Genomic DNA, 17,017 nt, shown 5'->3' with positions numbered 1-17,017 from the left:
GTTTGCATGATTTCAAGTAAGGACGCGTCTCCTACAGTCTACTGTGTCCAATCATCGAACTTTGTTTCTGTATGCTCTTTTCTCAGAAAAACACTGTTTCCTGCCATTTCTTTCGCGTTGAAAGTTTGAAACTGTGTTTCAGACAATCGTTCTTCAGCTGTTCCTTCTTGCATGGTGAAAATGGATGGTGATTTGTAGGAATCGTTTTGAAACCGCGTGTAAGAATCAAGGTTGCAGGCTATAGATGTGTCCGTGGCGTTCAGTTTCATTGTTTATTATCATCAAACTGTGTTTCTATATACTCCTTGTTATGAAAACACGCTTTATGTTGTGCATGATGATAATGGATAGTAGTAACTGTTGCCACAATTTTAAATACCTTTTTTCTCTTTACATGTATCTGCTCAGCATAAAAGAAGCATTGACCAGGGCCAATTTATTAAGTGCAAAAGAAGTCTGCAACATATTTTATGAGCGTTTTCACTAGATGAAGTGATGCATATGGACTGATGTGCTGTTTTGTTTTGTTTTTCTGAGGGACCAGGCACAACAACTTTTCCAAAGAGATGCCCAAACAATTACACCTGAGGCTCTTGAGAGTGTCAAAGCGGCCCTTGCAAGTGGTGACAATGAGCACAAAGCAGAGGCTAAAAAAAAGGCTATTCCACGCAAAGCTGCTGGACAGGCATGGGAAGATCCAACACTGTCAGACTGGCCAGAGAGTAAGGCTTAGCTTTCTCATGCAAGTGCTATCAATATATCTCCTTTTAGCTTCTCTCCATCAGCGTATGTGCTTTTAATTGCTTACTAACCACGTGGCTAGTTTTTTGCTATGTGGGTGAGACTCGGTGTTGGATTTTCCTGTCTTAAGAAAACTGATTAGCAATATTAACCATGAGTATGGATGAGATAAAGGGATTTGGTGCAACATGCACAAGCTGACTGATAATTCTCTTGATCTTGCATTCCCTACCTGTCCGCTCTTGCATGTTGATAGGTGCCCTGTGATGAGATGTGATCTAACACGGATGTAGGTGAGCTGGATGTGGAAGTGATGCGCTCCACCCTTTTTCCCCCAAAATAGACTTTTACCGCTGCCTCTTTCTTTACTTCATGGAGTTTGGTTTGGTGGGGCATTTATAGAATGTGATGTTGTTGGGGTAAGCTGTTGCTTATTCCCTTGACAGGTATATTCTTTTGGTATAGAACTTTGCTGCAATATATGTATCTAGCAAGAACTAATCCACCACCCATGTCACTTGTCTGCTAGCTAAGTTTGTCCATGTCTCGACGCAAGTCAATGTTCCGTACTCAGTTGGAAATCTCAAATTTCTTACATGCATCTAGAACAAATCTCCCCAAAAGCCTATGCAATGATGCCTTGTAAACTTTATCTCAGTGCATCCGTAAGAGGCTTGGTGTACTTGCCTTTTTTGGTAAGCAAGCAATGGTGTTTATCTCAATCATGAATGCCACTTTTGTATATTTCCACTATGCTTGCCATGGAAATTAATTACCTGTGAAGGTCATGCAAGAGCATCGAATTTTGGACTATGCCAAGTCCTCTCTGAAGATCTGGAGGTTTGCTTCTCCTTCAGACGCTCAAATGCTGTGATCTGAGTAGGTTTCAAGTGAACTGAACTCGTAAGGGCATGCGATCATAGAAACAAGGAATGCCCATCGTGGGCCCTAGCCATGGTTAGAACAGGGCTGTTCCAAAAATGCTGTCCTGGCCATGTGCCATTTCAATTTTCTTTTGTCTTTTTCTAGAGCATGTTTTTCGTTTGATTTCGTTGGTTTTTTATTTTGTGTTTTCTTCATTGTGCTCCTTGTTGTCCTTGTTTTCATGTGTTCTCCGCATTGGGTTGTGGGTTTAAACTTTATTGTTGTTGACTTGCTGCTTTGCTCCTACTCCCTCTACCAGGTTTCAACATCAGGTTTCCAGAAGACGTTTGTCATCAGAGCCTCCTCCATTGTTTTCTTGGAGTTTTCTCCCCGACTTTGGTCCTCACGAGCCATCTTCAACAAGTTGACTGGTTTCTATCCTGGCTGATAGCTCCTTGTCAGCTGTAGTGAAGTGAGTGTTTTTTTTTCTATTTGTGGCATCCGGTTTCTTGGTGATGTCAGTTGCATCTTCTCCCTCATGTTTGGCATGGATTTCTCTCTCCCCCCTGTTTATCCATCGCCTTTTGTTGGCGGGCAATGTCGTACGTGAGAACTTTTACAGATGGTATCTGTTTTTAACCTGTCTTGGTGACGATTTGAATTGTTTGACTCTGGTTTTGATCGTGGTTTCATTGCCCGGGTGGAATAGTGAGAAATACTGTTTTGGTATTGTTTGAACCTCGAAACGACGCAGGCCGATGTTTGGGGAGCGTTTCGTTGTATCTTTGAAAACCTCGGATTGACGCAGGCCGATGTTTAGGGAGCGTTTTGTTGTATGTTTGAAAACCTCGAAATGATGCAGGCCGATGTCTAGGGAGCGTTCCGCTGTATGCTTGAACCTCCAAGCGATGTCGACTGCGGTCTGCGTTATGTTGTACAGTCCTTTGAGCTCATGGCCCGGACCTTTTTAGGTTATTTGCGGGGGGAGTGACGAGGTAGTCGTTGAGTAGGTTCATACCGCAGAGCATTTGTCTTGGGGGAGTGCTCAACGACGTTGTTTGTTGTGTCTTGTAACATGCATATGTGAGCACTTGTGTTGCATTCTGATGTGCCAACCACTCAATATTCCTAATTGGATGAGATTGCCTGGGTATGTAATTTCAGTGCATCAAGACACCCGTGGAAGATCATTGCTGTCTGGGTGTGATGGTTAATTTTACTACACTGGAATATTAAGAGTTCCGATGTGGACGAAAGGAGAAGCCAACTTCTTAACAAAAAAAGAGCAAAGTGATTGTCCCTCACAAAGTTTGTGAGCTAACTTGAGTTGTTTTGCAGATATGTTGTAATCTCGGACGATTACTCTCTTTTATGAAGGGGGGGATGTTACAAAATGCTGACGTGTCAAGCCACTGAAGCACGGAGCCACTGTGCAGATCACCGGCCGAGGGGCCTAAACCCTAAGAAGCAGAAGCATTAGAAGAAGATGACGTGGCAAACTGTATGGAACTCTGGATTTCGCACTGGCTTGCTAACGTGGCAGATTGTACGGAATCCCGCGTCGGCTGTTTGTGTGGCATACTGTACGGATTTTCATGATTTGCGTTGAGAGGTGCTGATGTGGCACTGTACGAAGTTCCGTAATTTGCAGTGACAGCTTTTGGACAAGATGCTTTTGTACCAGATGCTTTTGAGTTTAAGGCTTTTCATGTAAATTGCTTTTGGGCCTGGGGCCTTTAAATATGAGGCCATGGGCTCATTCTTTGGCATGCTACTGGACGAAGGTGCGGAGGATGGAGTACCGGCTTGTACTTTGATGATGCAATATATAGAAATACCGAAAGGGTCGCGAAAGTTTGGGGCCAATACTCTTTGGGGTGGAATTCCCGCACTTTGTGTCGCGTGTGCTCTCTCTCTTTCATTTTCAATTGTTATTGAAGTGCTTAAAGTCTGTTCAGTCTGTGCTTTTCTATTGGCACGTGGTGCTTGTCATGTGACAGTGGTATCAGAGCATCAGGCGTGTGCTTTTTTGAAAGCATATCGGTCCTACAAAAGAGCAAACAGAGAAAACGAGAGACCACTGAAATTTTATTCGAAGAATCTTCGGGTCCCGCTCCCACCCTTACTTCATCGTGCATCGGGCGCACTCCCGTCTTCACCACACATGTCTTACAAGGCTTAAGCCAAAAACATCACTCGCAAGAGAAGGATTCAAGAAACAGATTGTCCCTCGGAAATTTTTGAGCTAACTTGAGTTGTTTTGCAGTTATGTTGTAATCCCGGATGATTACTCTCTTTCAAGAAGGGGGGGATGTCACAAATTGCAAACGTGTCAAGGCACTGAAGAACGAAGCCACTATGGAGATCACCGATCGAGGGGCCTAAACCCTAAGAAGCAGAAGCAGTAGAAGAAGATGATGTGGCAAACTGTACGGAACTCCGGATTTCACACTAGCTTGCTGACGTGGCAGATTGTACGGAATCCCGCGTTGACTGCTGGCGTGGTAGATTGTACGGATTTCCGTGATTTGTGTTGACAGGTGCTGTCGTGGCACTGTGCGAATTTTTGTAATTTGCGGTGGCAGCTTTTGTACTAGACTATGCTTTTGAGATTAAGGCTTTTCATGTAAACTGCTTTTGGGCTAGGGCCTTTAAATATGAGGCCATGGGCTCATTCTTTGGCATGATTTTGGACGAAGGTGCAAAGGATGGAGTACCGGCTTGTACTTTGATGATGCAATATAAAGAAATACCGAAAGGGCGTCAAAGTTCGGAGCCAATACTCTCTGGGGTGGAATTCCGCCACTCCATGTCGCGTGTCTCTCTCTCTTTCAGTTTCAATTGTTATTGAAGTGCTAAAACTCTGGTCAGTATGTTCTTTTCTCTTGGCATGTGGTGCCGGTCTTGTGACAATGGTATCAGAGCATCGGGTGTGTGCTTTTCTGAAACCATACCGGTCCTACAAAAGAGCAGACATAGCAAACCAGAGACCACGGGAAAATGCATCTATACTAAGTGACTAGGCATGCACGGTCTACGAATAGACTCACAAAAGTGCCAGATCACTTCTAATCTAGACTTGACTGGACTGACTGAACCCTGATCATGTTGTAGCTTGTCCACGGACACATAGGGTTGGATGTGTCACGTGATATATAGGCCGGTTACATGGTTCCATCGACGGGATAGTCACTTTTTCTTCAAAAAGTGCAGCGTGGATTGTTGTGGGTGAAAGCAACACAGAGCTTGTTGTTATGGCAGAGAAGAGAGACCGGGATCTTCCTCACATGGCACAGAGAAAATTCCTTCAACTCTTCAAGAAGAGGACAGGTTGTTTAGAACTCAACTGCGTAGCTGCATGGACATGTTTCAGCAGTTGGCTAGCAACCCAAGGATGCAGGAGTTCTTACTTGCTCCGACACAGGGTCTCAACCTTCTACACATGGCATGACTGAGCCGTTGCAGGAAAAGGAGATTTCCAATGCGCAGAGGACTCATGATGCTCGAGGGAAAGCCCATGTGGTTGAGCAACTAGCGGTGTCCAATGATCCAAAGCAACTTGCTTTAGCTGGACAGGAACCGTTTGTGAATGGTCAAGGGAGTAATGAACAGGCTATGCGTCAAACCCTTCCATTACCTAATACTTATCCTGGTTATTTTGGAGGTGGTTCAGTGTTTCAAGCTATGGCTGGACCTTCCATAGGTTATATGCCAGGGAATGTGTTCGGGACAATGCAAACAGGCATAGGTAACCCTATGTACGCGAACATGGGTGTCCAACCAGGTTTTCAGGGTGCCTATGACCAGTTTCGAGTGCCTGGAACACAATTTGGTATGGCTGGTTTTTTGCAGCCATACATACAAAATGCAGATATGACAGGTAAAACAGTTGATGCGAGTGTTGGAATGAACAATAATGGAGGACCATTGTTACAGGCACCTGTTCATAATAATGTGACTCCTTTGAGTCAGCTTAAGGATTACAAGGAAGGTGGGCAGGGAGTGAAGTTTGAAACTTTCAGAGGAACTGAGGACCAATTGAAGGCTTTGACCTTCATACAACAGTTCGATGCAGCTTATGCTGGGGGAAACTTCACGGAATCTTCAAAGATACGCAAGGCTACCACTGTCTTGAAAGGGAATGCGCTTCAATGGTGGACCACATTGTTGAACCAGGGTCAAGCCCCAACAACGTGGGTCCAATTTAAACAGCTTTTTGTGCCTGCATGGCTGACAAACACTTTTGAAGTGGATGTAATGACAGAATGGCACGAGTCGAATGCTAAACAGTGTGCGAATTTGGAAGAGTACAATAAACAGTTTTGGGTCGCACTGTTGCAGTTTTGGGTCGCACTGTTGCTAGTTACCTCTTACAGGTTTGTGCCATTGTCAAAACAGATTGAAAAGTACTGTTGCGGATTGCCCAAGAAAATCAGGGACTACTGCACAAAGACTACTGTCATGAATATGTTTCAGTTGATTGAGAATGCGAGAGTGGCTAGCAATCTGTCGAAGGGAGATTCCGATGGATTTAATAGCCACAAGAAAGGGTCCCAGGGCAAACAGTTTTCAGCCAAGAGCAACCTTCTGAGCCTCTCAGCCTCTCACAAAGAAGCCCTCCACTGAAGAAGGTGATACGTCTAAGAAGCAGTCTAAGTCTTCTTTGGGACGAGGACAAGGACAAAAAAGGCATTTTTCTGGCAAAACTTTTGAAGAAAGGAAAGCTCTTAGGGAGGCCAAGAAATGCTACATTTGTGAACAGGAAGGACATTTTGCAAATGAATGTCCATAGAAGAAGTCACAAGATAAGGATGACAAGTCAGACCATAAAGGGAAGAAGCCAAAGCCGAGTGCAGGGCTTGTTCCAGATTTGGTTGGAGACCAGCCAAACACAGATGCCACGGAGCTGTGCAGAGCTTGGGGCAAAGTTAGAGACCAGACAGTGCTGGTTTTCTTTGATCCAGGGGCCCGTGCAAATTTCATATCACCAGAATTGGCATCAAAGTTGGGCATTCGTGCAGAGGAGATGGGTATGACACGGGAAGCAAGTTTGGCATGCCCAGGTCATTCAGAGCCTGTTACTCCCATTTTGGGAAAGCTTCGTCTGCACATTTAGAGCTATGTGGATGCAGAAGAATTTCATATTATGCCACTTGAGGGCTGTGATGTGTTACTGGGTATCCCATGGTGTTACAGGTTGCATGCTATGGTGGATACTTACAACAAAAAGATTACCCTTGTACATAGAGGAAAGACTCATGTCCTTGATGTAAAGCTTAAAGGCGAGTTTGTTCCAGTTGTTTCGGCTTCTGCTATTTCATCTGTGATAAAGAATCATCTTTCTGCGTACTTGACCTTTGCAAAAGAACTGCAAGTGAACACCGGGGGAGCCTCGTGAGAGCCTTGGGATGCGTGTACAGGCTTTTGGGCACCTGACAATGAAAAACAAAGAATTACAGGCCGCTGAATTTCTGTGACAGCTCACCAGAAAGCTTCTAGATAGCGTGGGAATTCGTCCTAGACAGGTGCTTTTGGCCTACAGGGGTTTTTGCGTTGTTATGTTGCCGAAATCAGGTCGAAAACCTGTGTTTTCAGCCCTCGCCAGGTTTGGACAGCTTTGTGAAAGCTTGTACTAAGTGGTCGGATCATCTACCTTAATTTGAATAAAGAAATACCGAAAGGGGCGCCAGTCTTTGGGGCCTACAGGGTGTCGGTCTCGTGTGCGCAGTGACATTCTAGTTGCGGGACGCAACTGTGTTCTCTTCCCTTCTTAGTGCTCTGTGTAAAGTTAACAGGTAATTGAAATAGTACCGCTCTCTACGTTGTATAGGCCGGTTACAGGAGATGTAACAAATTGCTGACGTGTCAAAGCCTAAAGAATGGAGCCAACTTATAGATGTGGCCGAGGGGCCTAAACTGTCACAAAGTGATGACGTGGCTGCCCGAGAGCAGAAACCCTAACCCTAAATTCTGCCAAAAACCCTAACTGTTGAAACCCTCATTTTGGAAACCCTAACCATAAACCTGCAAACCCTAATTCTGCTGCTAGAAACCCTAAAACTGCAGAAACCCTAACCCTAATGCTAAGGGCAGCAGGGAGATTTTCACGTTCTGCGTTGGCTGATGACGTGGTAGGTTGTACGGATTTCCGTGATTTACGTTCGCAGCTTTTTGGCTTTGCTTTTGGACCAGAAGCTTTTGAGTTTTGAAGGCTTTTCACCGTAATTGCTTTTTAGGCCAAGGGCCTTCAAATATGAGGCTAGGGCGCATTCTCTGGCATGCTTCCTGGAGAAGGTGCAAAGTTTGGAGTACCGGCTTGTACTGTGTTGATGCAATATAAAGAAATACCGAAAGGGGCGCCAAGGTTTGGGGCCAATACTCTTTGGGGTGGAATTCCGCCACTCCGTGTCACGTGTCGTCTCTCTCTATTTCAGTTCAGTTGTTATTGAAGCTAAAAGTCTGTTCAGTCTGTTCTTTTCTATTGGCACGTGGTGCCCGCCTTTTGACAATTGTGACCTCTTTTTCCACATTGTTTATGTCCTTGAGGCCGGTTACCCTCACATGTAGAGCCCGCATCCTCCTTATTTGTTGCTCTTCGAGGGTCATGTTAATAAGAGTGGGTGTACAAGGAGCTTCTTTACCTTTCCCTTTCTTGGCAACCTCAATCAATTTTGCGGCCTCCTCTACTTTCTTTTGTGTTGCGGAGATCATCGTGGCCCATGATTTCTTCTCCTCATCCTCCTTGATAACCCGTATTTCTTCTCTCACGGTAATCAATTCTACCGTCATGGATGGTTGAATTTTGCCTTCTTCAAGCCGCCCACTTTGCTGCAAGATCTTTTGAAGAAAGGTTGCATCCATCTCTTTCTTCCACTCCTCCACTTCAACCTCAAGTGTTGATATTCTGTTAGTGATGATCGAGAACTTCATGTTGAGAGGGAGGCGGGCTATAGCCATTGGGGAGGCCATGTGAAAGGGGGTCAATTGATAGCCCAATGGAGGGCCATGTAATGGGTAGCATAAAGTACCTAAACCATGGCGTGGAAGCCAGGCAGGTGGCGTGAAGGGGAGAGTTGGCAGCAGCGCGAAGTGGGGGTGGGGCTAGCAGCAACGCGAAGAGAGAGAGAGAGAGAGAGAGAGAGAGAGAGAGAGAGAGAGAGAGAGAGAGAGAGAGAGAGAGAGAGAGAGCAGCCTCTCAGATCATTTACCCATCTCATTGTTTATCTCCTTCACTAGATCCTTTGCACAGAGACGAGGCTGCCGCATCCCTGACAGTGTTCTCACCACTGAAGTTTTGCAGCAACAGATTTGTGGCTTATGGTCCACGGGTGCCTCTTATTGTGGTCCCCCTAGAGAGTTCCTTGCTCATTGCATTACTCAGTCTAGTATTTACTGCCGTGATCAGACTACTATTATTCATCAACAGTTGAGAGTACGCGAGTCTGATCTTCACATACCTCTTGGTTCCACACAGCGCTTGCTTGAGGAGTGGCCTCAGGATGCTTATCTCGCTGCTAGACATACAGAGCTCACAGAGGAAATTCGTCGCGTACAGGAGGCTAGGTCTGAGTTCACTCATCATGCTTCAGTATCTCATTGGATAGCTAAAGCTGATCGAATGAATAAAGCCTTCTTCGCTGCGCATAAAGAGCGCCCTCCTGGCACCACCCTTCGGACTTTGTGCGATGCTCAGGGGACACTTCATATGCATCCTGATGTTATTCTTGACATATCTGCAGATTATTTTGAGGCATTGTTCACTGCTGATGTATGCACTACTGAGGTTTTACTAGCCCGTGAGCAGATCTGGCATCACACTCGACGCCGTTGTACAGACACTATGGCCGAGATCTTGATGGCACCCTTCACACTTGCAGAGCTTCATGCTGCTATCGAAAGTCTAGATCCATCCTCCTGTCCAGGAGAGGATGGCCTCACTAGAGCTTTCTTTTTGACTTATTGGGATGTATTGCATATACCACTGCTTCGCGGTTGTCAGGACATCTTTGCATTAGGATATATGCATCCGGATCTTTGCTCAGGTCTCATATCTCTTATTCCGAAAAGGGGTGACACCACTCAGCTCCGCCAGTGGAGACCTATTACCCTACTCCCTTCGGTCTATAAGATATTAGCGTTACTAATCAGCCATCGCTTGCGACCGTTTTTACAAGATATTATTCATACTTCTCAGACAAGCTTTGTCATGGATCGATGCATACTGGATAATATCTTCACTTTTTATGAGGCAGTAGAGTGGGCCAGATCATCTTCTGAACCTCTCGCTTTTTTCATTCTTGACTTCGAGAAAGCATACGATCGTGTTGAGTGGGACTTTCTCGAAGGATCATTAGCCAGGATGGGTTTCCCCTCGAGATGGATCGCAGGCATTTCCGCTCTCTTCAGGACTGCCAACAGTGCTATTACTATTGATGGTCGTGTTAGTCGCAGTTTTGAGCTTTCTCGATCTGTCCGTCAGGGATGTCCTTTAGCAGCATATCTGTATCTGTTTGTCGGAGAGACTATGTCTGATTTTCTTCGTGCTCAGAGTCATGCATTTCGTGGCTTGACCATGTCAGTACCTTCAGCTCCGGACCTTATCGATCAGGAGTTTGCTGATGACACTATGTTGATGTTGCGCTATTTGCTAGCAGCTCTTGATGCCATGCGGGAGGCCCTGGAGGTTTTTTGCATTGCTAGTGGTGCACGTATTAACTGGCATAAATCCTATGGGTTACTGGTTGGCAGTGATGACATACCTACCTGGGGGGTAGCTGATGGTTTCACATGGCTGCAGCCGGGTCAGACATGCAGATATCTGGGCTTTCAGGTTGGATTTGACGTTTCCTCACAGCAGCATTTTGCACCCGTACTACAGTCTATTCGCAGGAAGCTATGTCATTGGTCTTCATGTCATCTGTCGTTGGCTGGCCGTGCATTGATCGTCAACGAGGTCATTCTGGCTACAGTATGGTATACGGCCTCTTGTTGGATGCTACATTCTGGAGTGATAGTCAGCTCCGCAGACTAGTGCGGAACTTTTTATGGAGTGGCACAGATGGGACTACTGATACTCGTGCTCGAGTTCGCTGGTCCATGATTATTCGACCTAGGTCAGAGGGAGGCCTTGGCATTATTGATCCAGAATTACAGAGTCGTGCCCTTCTTACCAAGCTTATTGTTCGGGGTCTTTTTCCTTGCCAAGAACCTTGGAAGATGCTTCTTCAGGCCGCTCTTTGCACAACAACTCCACGCCTCGGCACTAGAGATGGTCATACTTGGCATACAGGGTATCGTTTTCTCTTTATGGATGCCCCCTTGTTCACCAGCACTCTCTCACCCTTCATTCGATCACTCCTTCAGATTTGGGTTTCCATGCGACGGGCTATCATACGCTCACCTCCCTCATGTCGTGAGGAGATTGAGCGCCAGCCTCTCATTTGGAATGATGCAGTTCTTGATTCTTCGGTGAACCCACCCCGTCAGCTTGGAGAGAGGACTCACATTGATTGGGCTGCTTGGGACACTGGCCCTGCTGCCTCTATGCGGTTGTTTCATGAGACGCGTATGCTGGATGCAGATTTTGTGGCAGAACATTATGACATTGGTCGCGGGGTGACAGACAGATTGCTTGAGATTGACTCCGCCGTTCCTTCACAGTGGGACGCAGTCATGCGAGGCACGGTTCAGATGCCTCCACATAGTGGCTGGGAAGGTCTCTTTGCTCAGAGCACTCTCTTGTTAGTTGGTTTGGACACCATGCTGTTCACAGTTGATACAGACTACTCTCAGGGGATTCATGCTAGATTGACATATGATACCACCTCTCCGCACCTTGTCTACCCCGGCGCTCGATGGGAGGCCATACGAGTAGTTGGCTCTCGCGGGAAGCGTCGTTGTGTTGACCCTTGTTTCGCTTCCGCTGATGCCGCCCTTTGGAGGCTTTGGGTGTGGGAGGGTCGTGCCCTATCTCAGCTATATTGGGACCCAGGAGAGTGGCATTGGCCTCACTCTAACCCCATCGGTGCACTTGTATCATTCTTTGAGTACACTGTCAGAATTGGAAGATTAGCATTGATGAGATAGCACCCAGAGCAGCCCACTCGTATGCGTTTTTGGTTACATTCAGGTCTCTCCCATGCCTATCTACAACAGTTTTAGTCAGCCATCTGGGATTTACATGCGGCTCGTCGTATTTCTTTTTTCCCGTGGATGATTGCACATGCAGGACTTCCAGTTGGGACTTGGCTAGCTACTATGGGTCATGATCCGTTATGCACTCGATGTCCTTCGCGACTACATGAGTCACCTGCACAGTGTCTTTGGTCATGCTCCTCTTCTCATATAGTGTGGCTAGCAGTTTGCTTTTTACTTAGCAGAGCCGGTGTTCAGCATGGATTTCTCACTTGGGGCTGTGTCTCATGGTTGATGCCGATGCCCAGACCGCATCTTTTCTACGAGGGCTCAGACACAGATCCAGCTCTTATGCTTACCTCGACTGGTTATCGGCTAGGGACTTTGGCTATGTTACCACAGATCGCTTGGCAGGGGGATCCTCAGACACGTGATGAAGTTTTTTCAGTCATCACTAGCATTACACTATGGAATGTTTGGAAAGCTTGTTGTCTTCACATTCTCAGTGCGGCTCCACAGCTCCTTCAGGATACCCTCACTGCCATTTGGCTGGACATCATTCACACCCTGATTTGGCAGTGGGATTCTTCCTCAGGTACATCTAGAGCAGGCGAGGCTCGACGATTTGCCCTCCTTCGGCGTTGGGCCCGTTCTCCACACTTCTTCACACTTACAGGTGGCCAGATTACATGGCATTATGCCCCCCCTCAGTGGTTTCTCCTCCACCCATCACACAGACCACCATGAGATTATTCTAGTTGAGTTGTCACTATAGTGGCTCTCACCCTTACCTTCAGCTTGTACACCCCACGTGATAGGCTATTTTGGCATCCGCTGGGGATTATATTGTACTCAGTAATATACAGCCCTGATTTTTCCCAAAGAGAGAGAGAGAGAGAGAGAGAGAGAGAGAGAGAGAGAGAGAGAGAGAGAGAGAGATTGTGTTGGGGTTTGTGATATCGTATGTGTATAAGCATACAAATATCCTACATTCTTCTATAATTTAGGTTTTGTTTTACGTCGCTTTGGTCAGTCACTTGGGCCCCAAGACATTTTCAGTGCCATGAAGCTAGACCAGTGAGCTAAAATGACCCTAAAACTCATCTAGTTGGTCTTACGTACCTTGCGTTCCAAACATGTACTGAACATTATGTACCTTTCCACCTTGATGAGTGGTTCATGCACATAGTACATTGGGGTAATCATTTATGTAACCAATCATCTCATTGGGTAATCATTTCATGGGCTACTGTTTAGGATCATTGGTTACAGCCCATTTCCCCTTAGTTTTGTGTGCTCTAAGAGCAAGCTTTATGTAGGCAAACTTACTATTAATCTGGAGGGTATGCAGCATGGCATTTATTTTTTGTCCTTGTGACGGTGGTTGCTAAGAAAGTTTCTAAGAGTTCCTTTTTTGGTCTGCATTTATTCACTCCAGATGATTTTCGGCTATTTTGTGGAGATTTGGGGAATGAGGTCAATGATGAAGTACTAACCAAAGCATTTTCACGATATACCGCCTTCAACATGGCTCGGGTACAGTTAATTTCCCAATATCAGCTGCTTAGAAGTTTTTGTACTCAATAGCCTAATGGAGGTGACATTATGCATGCACAAAATCTGTAGGGATGACTGAGTTCAGGAAAGTGATTGCTCTTCTTCAGGAAAGATTGTGCTTTGCTTTTGTTTTTCCAGGTAGGTTTCAGGCATTTACACTTTGTCTCTGACATGGTGCATTCTCTCAAGTGATGAAAGCAGTTTGTTAAAACCTCAAGTCCAGATCCTAATCGTCACTATTTCTTAGGAATGCAACTTCAGTCCTAAAAGACGGGTCATACTCTAGCGCATCTTGCACAGGGATGTCGGGGCTAGAATCAAATACAGGCAATCCTGTGCACCATTCACATACCTGAATTATGTGAATTGTCCAATCGTAGGGTAGGACAAATGTTCATCTGCCTTTGAGAGAGTAATCAAGAACCTGTATTCTGGTGCTTAAGTGGTCAATTTTGTACATGGGTATCATCAGTCTTTGGAGAAAGCATGTGGTGCTTTACCTTTCTCAGCTCTGTGTATGTTGTGCTGTTTTCACGTGCAAATGTGGAAGGGCTTTTCTTTTGTTTCTATTGAGAAAAAGTGTGGCAAGTAGTTTTTATCGCACATGACCTTTCTCAAAACGGAGATCCCATGTTTTACTTTTTATTCAGGTGGTTCGAGACAAGCGCACTGGAAAAACGAAGGGTTATGGCTTTGTGAGTTTTTCAAGTCCAGCCGACCTGGCCCTAGCCTTGAAGGAAATGAATGGTATGTGCAAAGGTTTACTTCCACTGCATGTGGAATCAACATTGAAGCTTTTTAAGTTATCCTCATATCATGGATCATTTTGTGTCAGTTTGTGGCTCTAGCTTGTTTGTTCTCATCAAGCAGTGTGCTTTGCTATCTGAGCTGTTTGGGGTATGTGATAGGGAAATACGTGGGAAACAGGCCCATCAAACTTCGCAAAAGCACTTGGAAGGAGCGGACGGATATAGAGGCCCTATCAAAACAGAAGGTTAGTGCTTGTTAAGTTCTCGTGCTTTATCCATCTTTAGCTCTTTTTTGCTGATTCTATTGTTCCTTGTCACAGAACAATAAGCGCCTCAAAACCTCAAAGAAGAACATACTACATAAGTAAGACTGATTTTGCGGACCGTACAAGAAACCTCAATTGTCTGGGTTGCCAAGATGCAGGGTGGATTCGGGTCCTTCTGTCTTTGATTGCAAAGGTCAAACCAATCCTTTGGGTTGGCAGATGGAATTGAGGAATCCTCCATTCTGATGTTTACGTGTCTCTCATCAGGTGCAAGATGACACAGTTGAGTCATTATCTCGAGCTTGATTATCTTCTTACGTTTTGCAAGTTGACTCGAATACTGGCTCTTCAAAGCTTTTTGTCTACTTACAGAGGGATCATCCTTGCACACAGGATACGGATATAGTCAGTCAATTGAAAGAGAGGAGGTGAATTGGCCAGCATCACAATGAATGAGAATCAGAAAAACATTTTTGAAAGTACTGTTATCCAAATAGCATATACCTTATGGCACATGATTGTGCTATATCCATGTTTATGTACCTTCTAAGGTGTTAGGCTGGCATTATGATTTTCACAAGCATCATGCACATGCTCTGAAGCATATCAAAACCAAAGATGGTTCATGGGTTCTTCAGGGATGGGTTATGTCAAATTGGTTTTGATCGTTTTCTCTCAGACAGAGCAGAGGCTTGTATGCCCACATGATCTGTGCTAAGGGCATTAGCAAGTTTACAAATGACCTTTATGGTGTTCCAGTAGGATTTTAGCCTTCCATACACACACAATTAGGTTGGTCCCAGACAAGTAGCTGCCACGTCCCGAGTACAAATCTTACCGTTCATTTGGCAATGTTAACCGCACATCAAAGCATTGGTATCTTAGAATGTTGTATATAAGTTTCATTGCAGTGTAGTGTACGGTTTAGTTGGTTTAGATTTCCTGTTGTGAGTCAAGACTCAATGGCAATAGGGACGCCTATAAATGCCTTGTCCAAGTGAGTATTAACCTTATACCAACTCCTTTCTCTTGGAGGACCTGAAGAGGAGAGCAGTGGGCTTTGATTTGAATGACCGCCATGGCAACAAACTGAATCTTACAAATTGTAAGATCGCGGCATCTGGTTTAATGTGAGTTTCATGGAAATGATATTGTATTTTGGTGTTTTGAGATGGTCATAGATCAACAGTTTTTTAAAAGAGTTGTTTGGACTAGTAGTTGCGAAATGTGCCAGGATGTTCATCAATCAAGTTCTGACTGCAAGTCACGACTGGTTGTTTGAGAGTTTAACATATTTGCAAGAGGATGATGAGCGCCTACATTCTTGTTTGCTTTGGAAGGCTTGGATGGAATAGTATGTTTTGTTGTTGAACTGGCATAAGCATTTTTGGAGAGATGCGTGTGATCAACAACGGTACAGCCTGCGAGGCAAATGTCTGGGCCAATCTGTGGTGTCACACAATTGTTTTACAAGCTGCTACTAAACTCTAGCTAGAGCTTCTTGTGTCTACAAAGATGTGGTCTCACAATGATTTGATGATGATTGCATCAAATTGTGTGCAATAATTATAACCAGTGCCTAATTGCATTTCCAATTGTGCCATTACAACATTTACGGACTAGTTTTGTGTTTGTGCAAGCGGGCAATCCAAATATAGTGGGTGTAAGGACTCCTAATTATTGAAGGTGCACAATATAAAGTGACAGAGTGAATGCTGGAGTGCTACTGCGGATCATTGTGGGAAAATTCACTAATTGGATATTTTTGTGTGTAAATGACCCAATATATGATGTATCTGCATTCAGATCGACTTGAAACTGGATTTTTGTTTGTGATTGTTTAAATAATGCCAAACATGTGGATTGATTGTGTGAAAACTTGCATGAATGTAATTGATGGGGTTAGAAGAGAGTGATCACTAGTTTGTTTGTAGATCGTTGATCAATGGAAACCAAGCTTAATATTATGAGCGGGCATAGTGCACAGTTACTCGTGCTGAGTTGGTGTGCAATCATTGGAGCAGACATGCGATTATTTCGCGTGCTGAGTTGCCATGCAATCATTGACAATGATTGGACGAGGCAGGTGACAATTCGAAGTGTTGATGTGTCGCACATCCATGGCTGCAGGGTTGAATACCGCTCAGGAAACTGATGTTGATGGATGGTGCAGACTGGATGCTCCACGACCCTCGATTGTAACGTGAATTTATACATTTCACTGAAGTACGTAAGCTAGATCTTTGAAAAATGGTTGATCATGAAAAAAAAATTTGCCTATATGATTGCTCCTTGGCCTATCATTCAGATCTGTCTGTGCCTTGACTAATTCTTGTTCACTAATTATAGTGCAATTAAGCTTATTTGTAAAAAACTTAAGGAGATTTTGCTCCTTTGAATGTGTGAACTGGGCACAATTGTGGCTAGTACTTGTGGATTATGGTTGGTACATCTTGGTTCTCTCAATTTTAAGCAAACATTGCATTCACTAATCAAGCCAATGAACCTAATCACTTCTGTGCGCTTATTTTTTCATACATGCCATTAAATCTGTGAATATGTACATCTTGATTTATTCAAATTTTTTGGTATCATGTGGGCATCTCTTCCCTCACTCGGAGTGGCTGCAGCAATTTATTAAGAGTCGGGGTTATTCTTCAATGATCTTGCTACTAGTAGGGGGTACCGGCTAATTTTACTGGGAAA

At 44.8% G+C, this 17,017-nt stretch overlaps 1 protein-coding gene across 3 annotated transcripts in view; it reads left to right on the top strand.

The window, feature by feature from the left end:
* Positions 1-15,459, top strand: part of LOC147445710 (RNA-binding (RRM/RBD/RNP motifs) family protein) — a 38,128-nt gene extending 22,669 nt beyond the window's left edge. The window contains exons 3-8 of one of the 3 annotated variants that reach the window (XR_015189804.1): positions 545-722; positions 13,178-13,275; positions 13,947-14,043; positions 14,205-14,290; positions 14,366-14,593; positions 14,684-15,459. Coding sequence is in view for 2 of the 3 variants with exons in the window: in XM_086525148.1 (XP_086381274.1) it covers positions 545-722; positions 13,178-13,275; positions 13,947-14,043; positions 14,205-14,290; positions 14,366-14,413 (507 nt within the window). In the remaining variant the exon portion in view is untranslated. Of the gene's footprint in view, positions 1-544; positions 723-13,177; positions 13,276-13,946; positions 14,044-14,204; positions 14,291-14,365 lie in introns of all 3 variants that reach the window. The other 2 variants (XM_086525148.1, XM_086525149.1) reach the window with 2 other exon arrangements.
* The last annotated feature ends 1,558 nt before the right edge of the window (positions 15,460-17,017 follow it).

The sequence above is a fragment of the Adiantum capillus-veneris genome, chromosome 12, assembly GCF_014529385.1.
Source record: "Adiantum capillus-veneris isolate H3 chromosome 12, ASM1452938v2, whole genome shotgun sequence".
NCBI lineage: Eukaryota > Viridiplantae > Streptophyta > Polypodiopsida > Polypodiales > Pteridaceae > Adiantum > Adiantum capillus-veneris.
The sequence above is the reverse complement of the archived record's forward strand: the minus strand, read 5'-3'. Positions and strand labels throughout refer to the sequence as shown.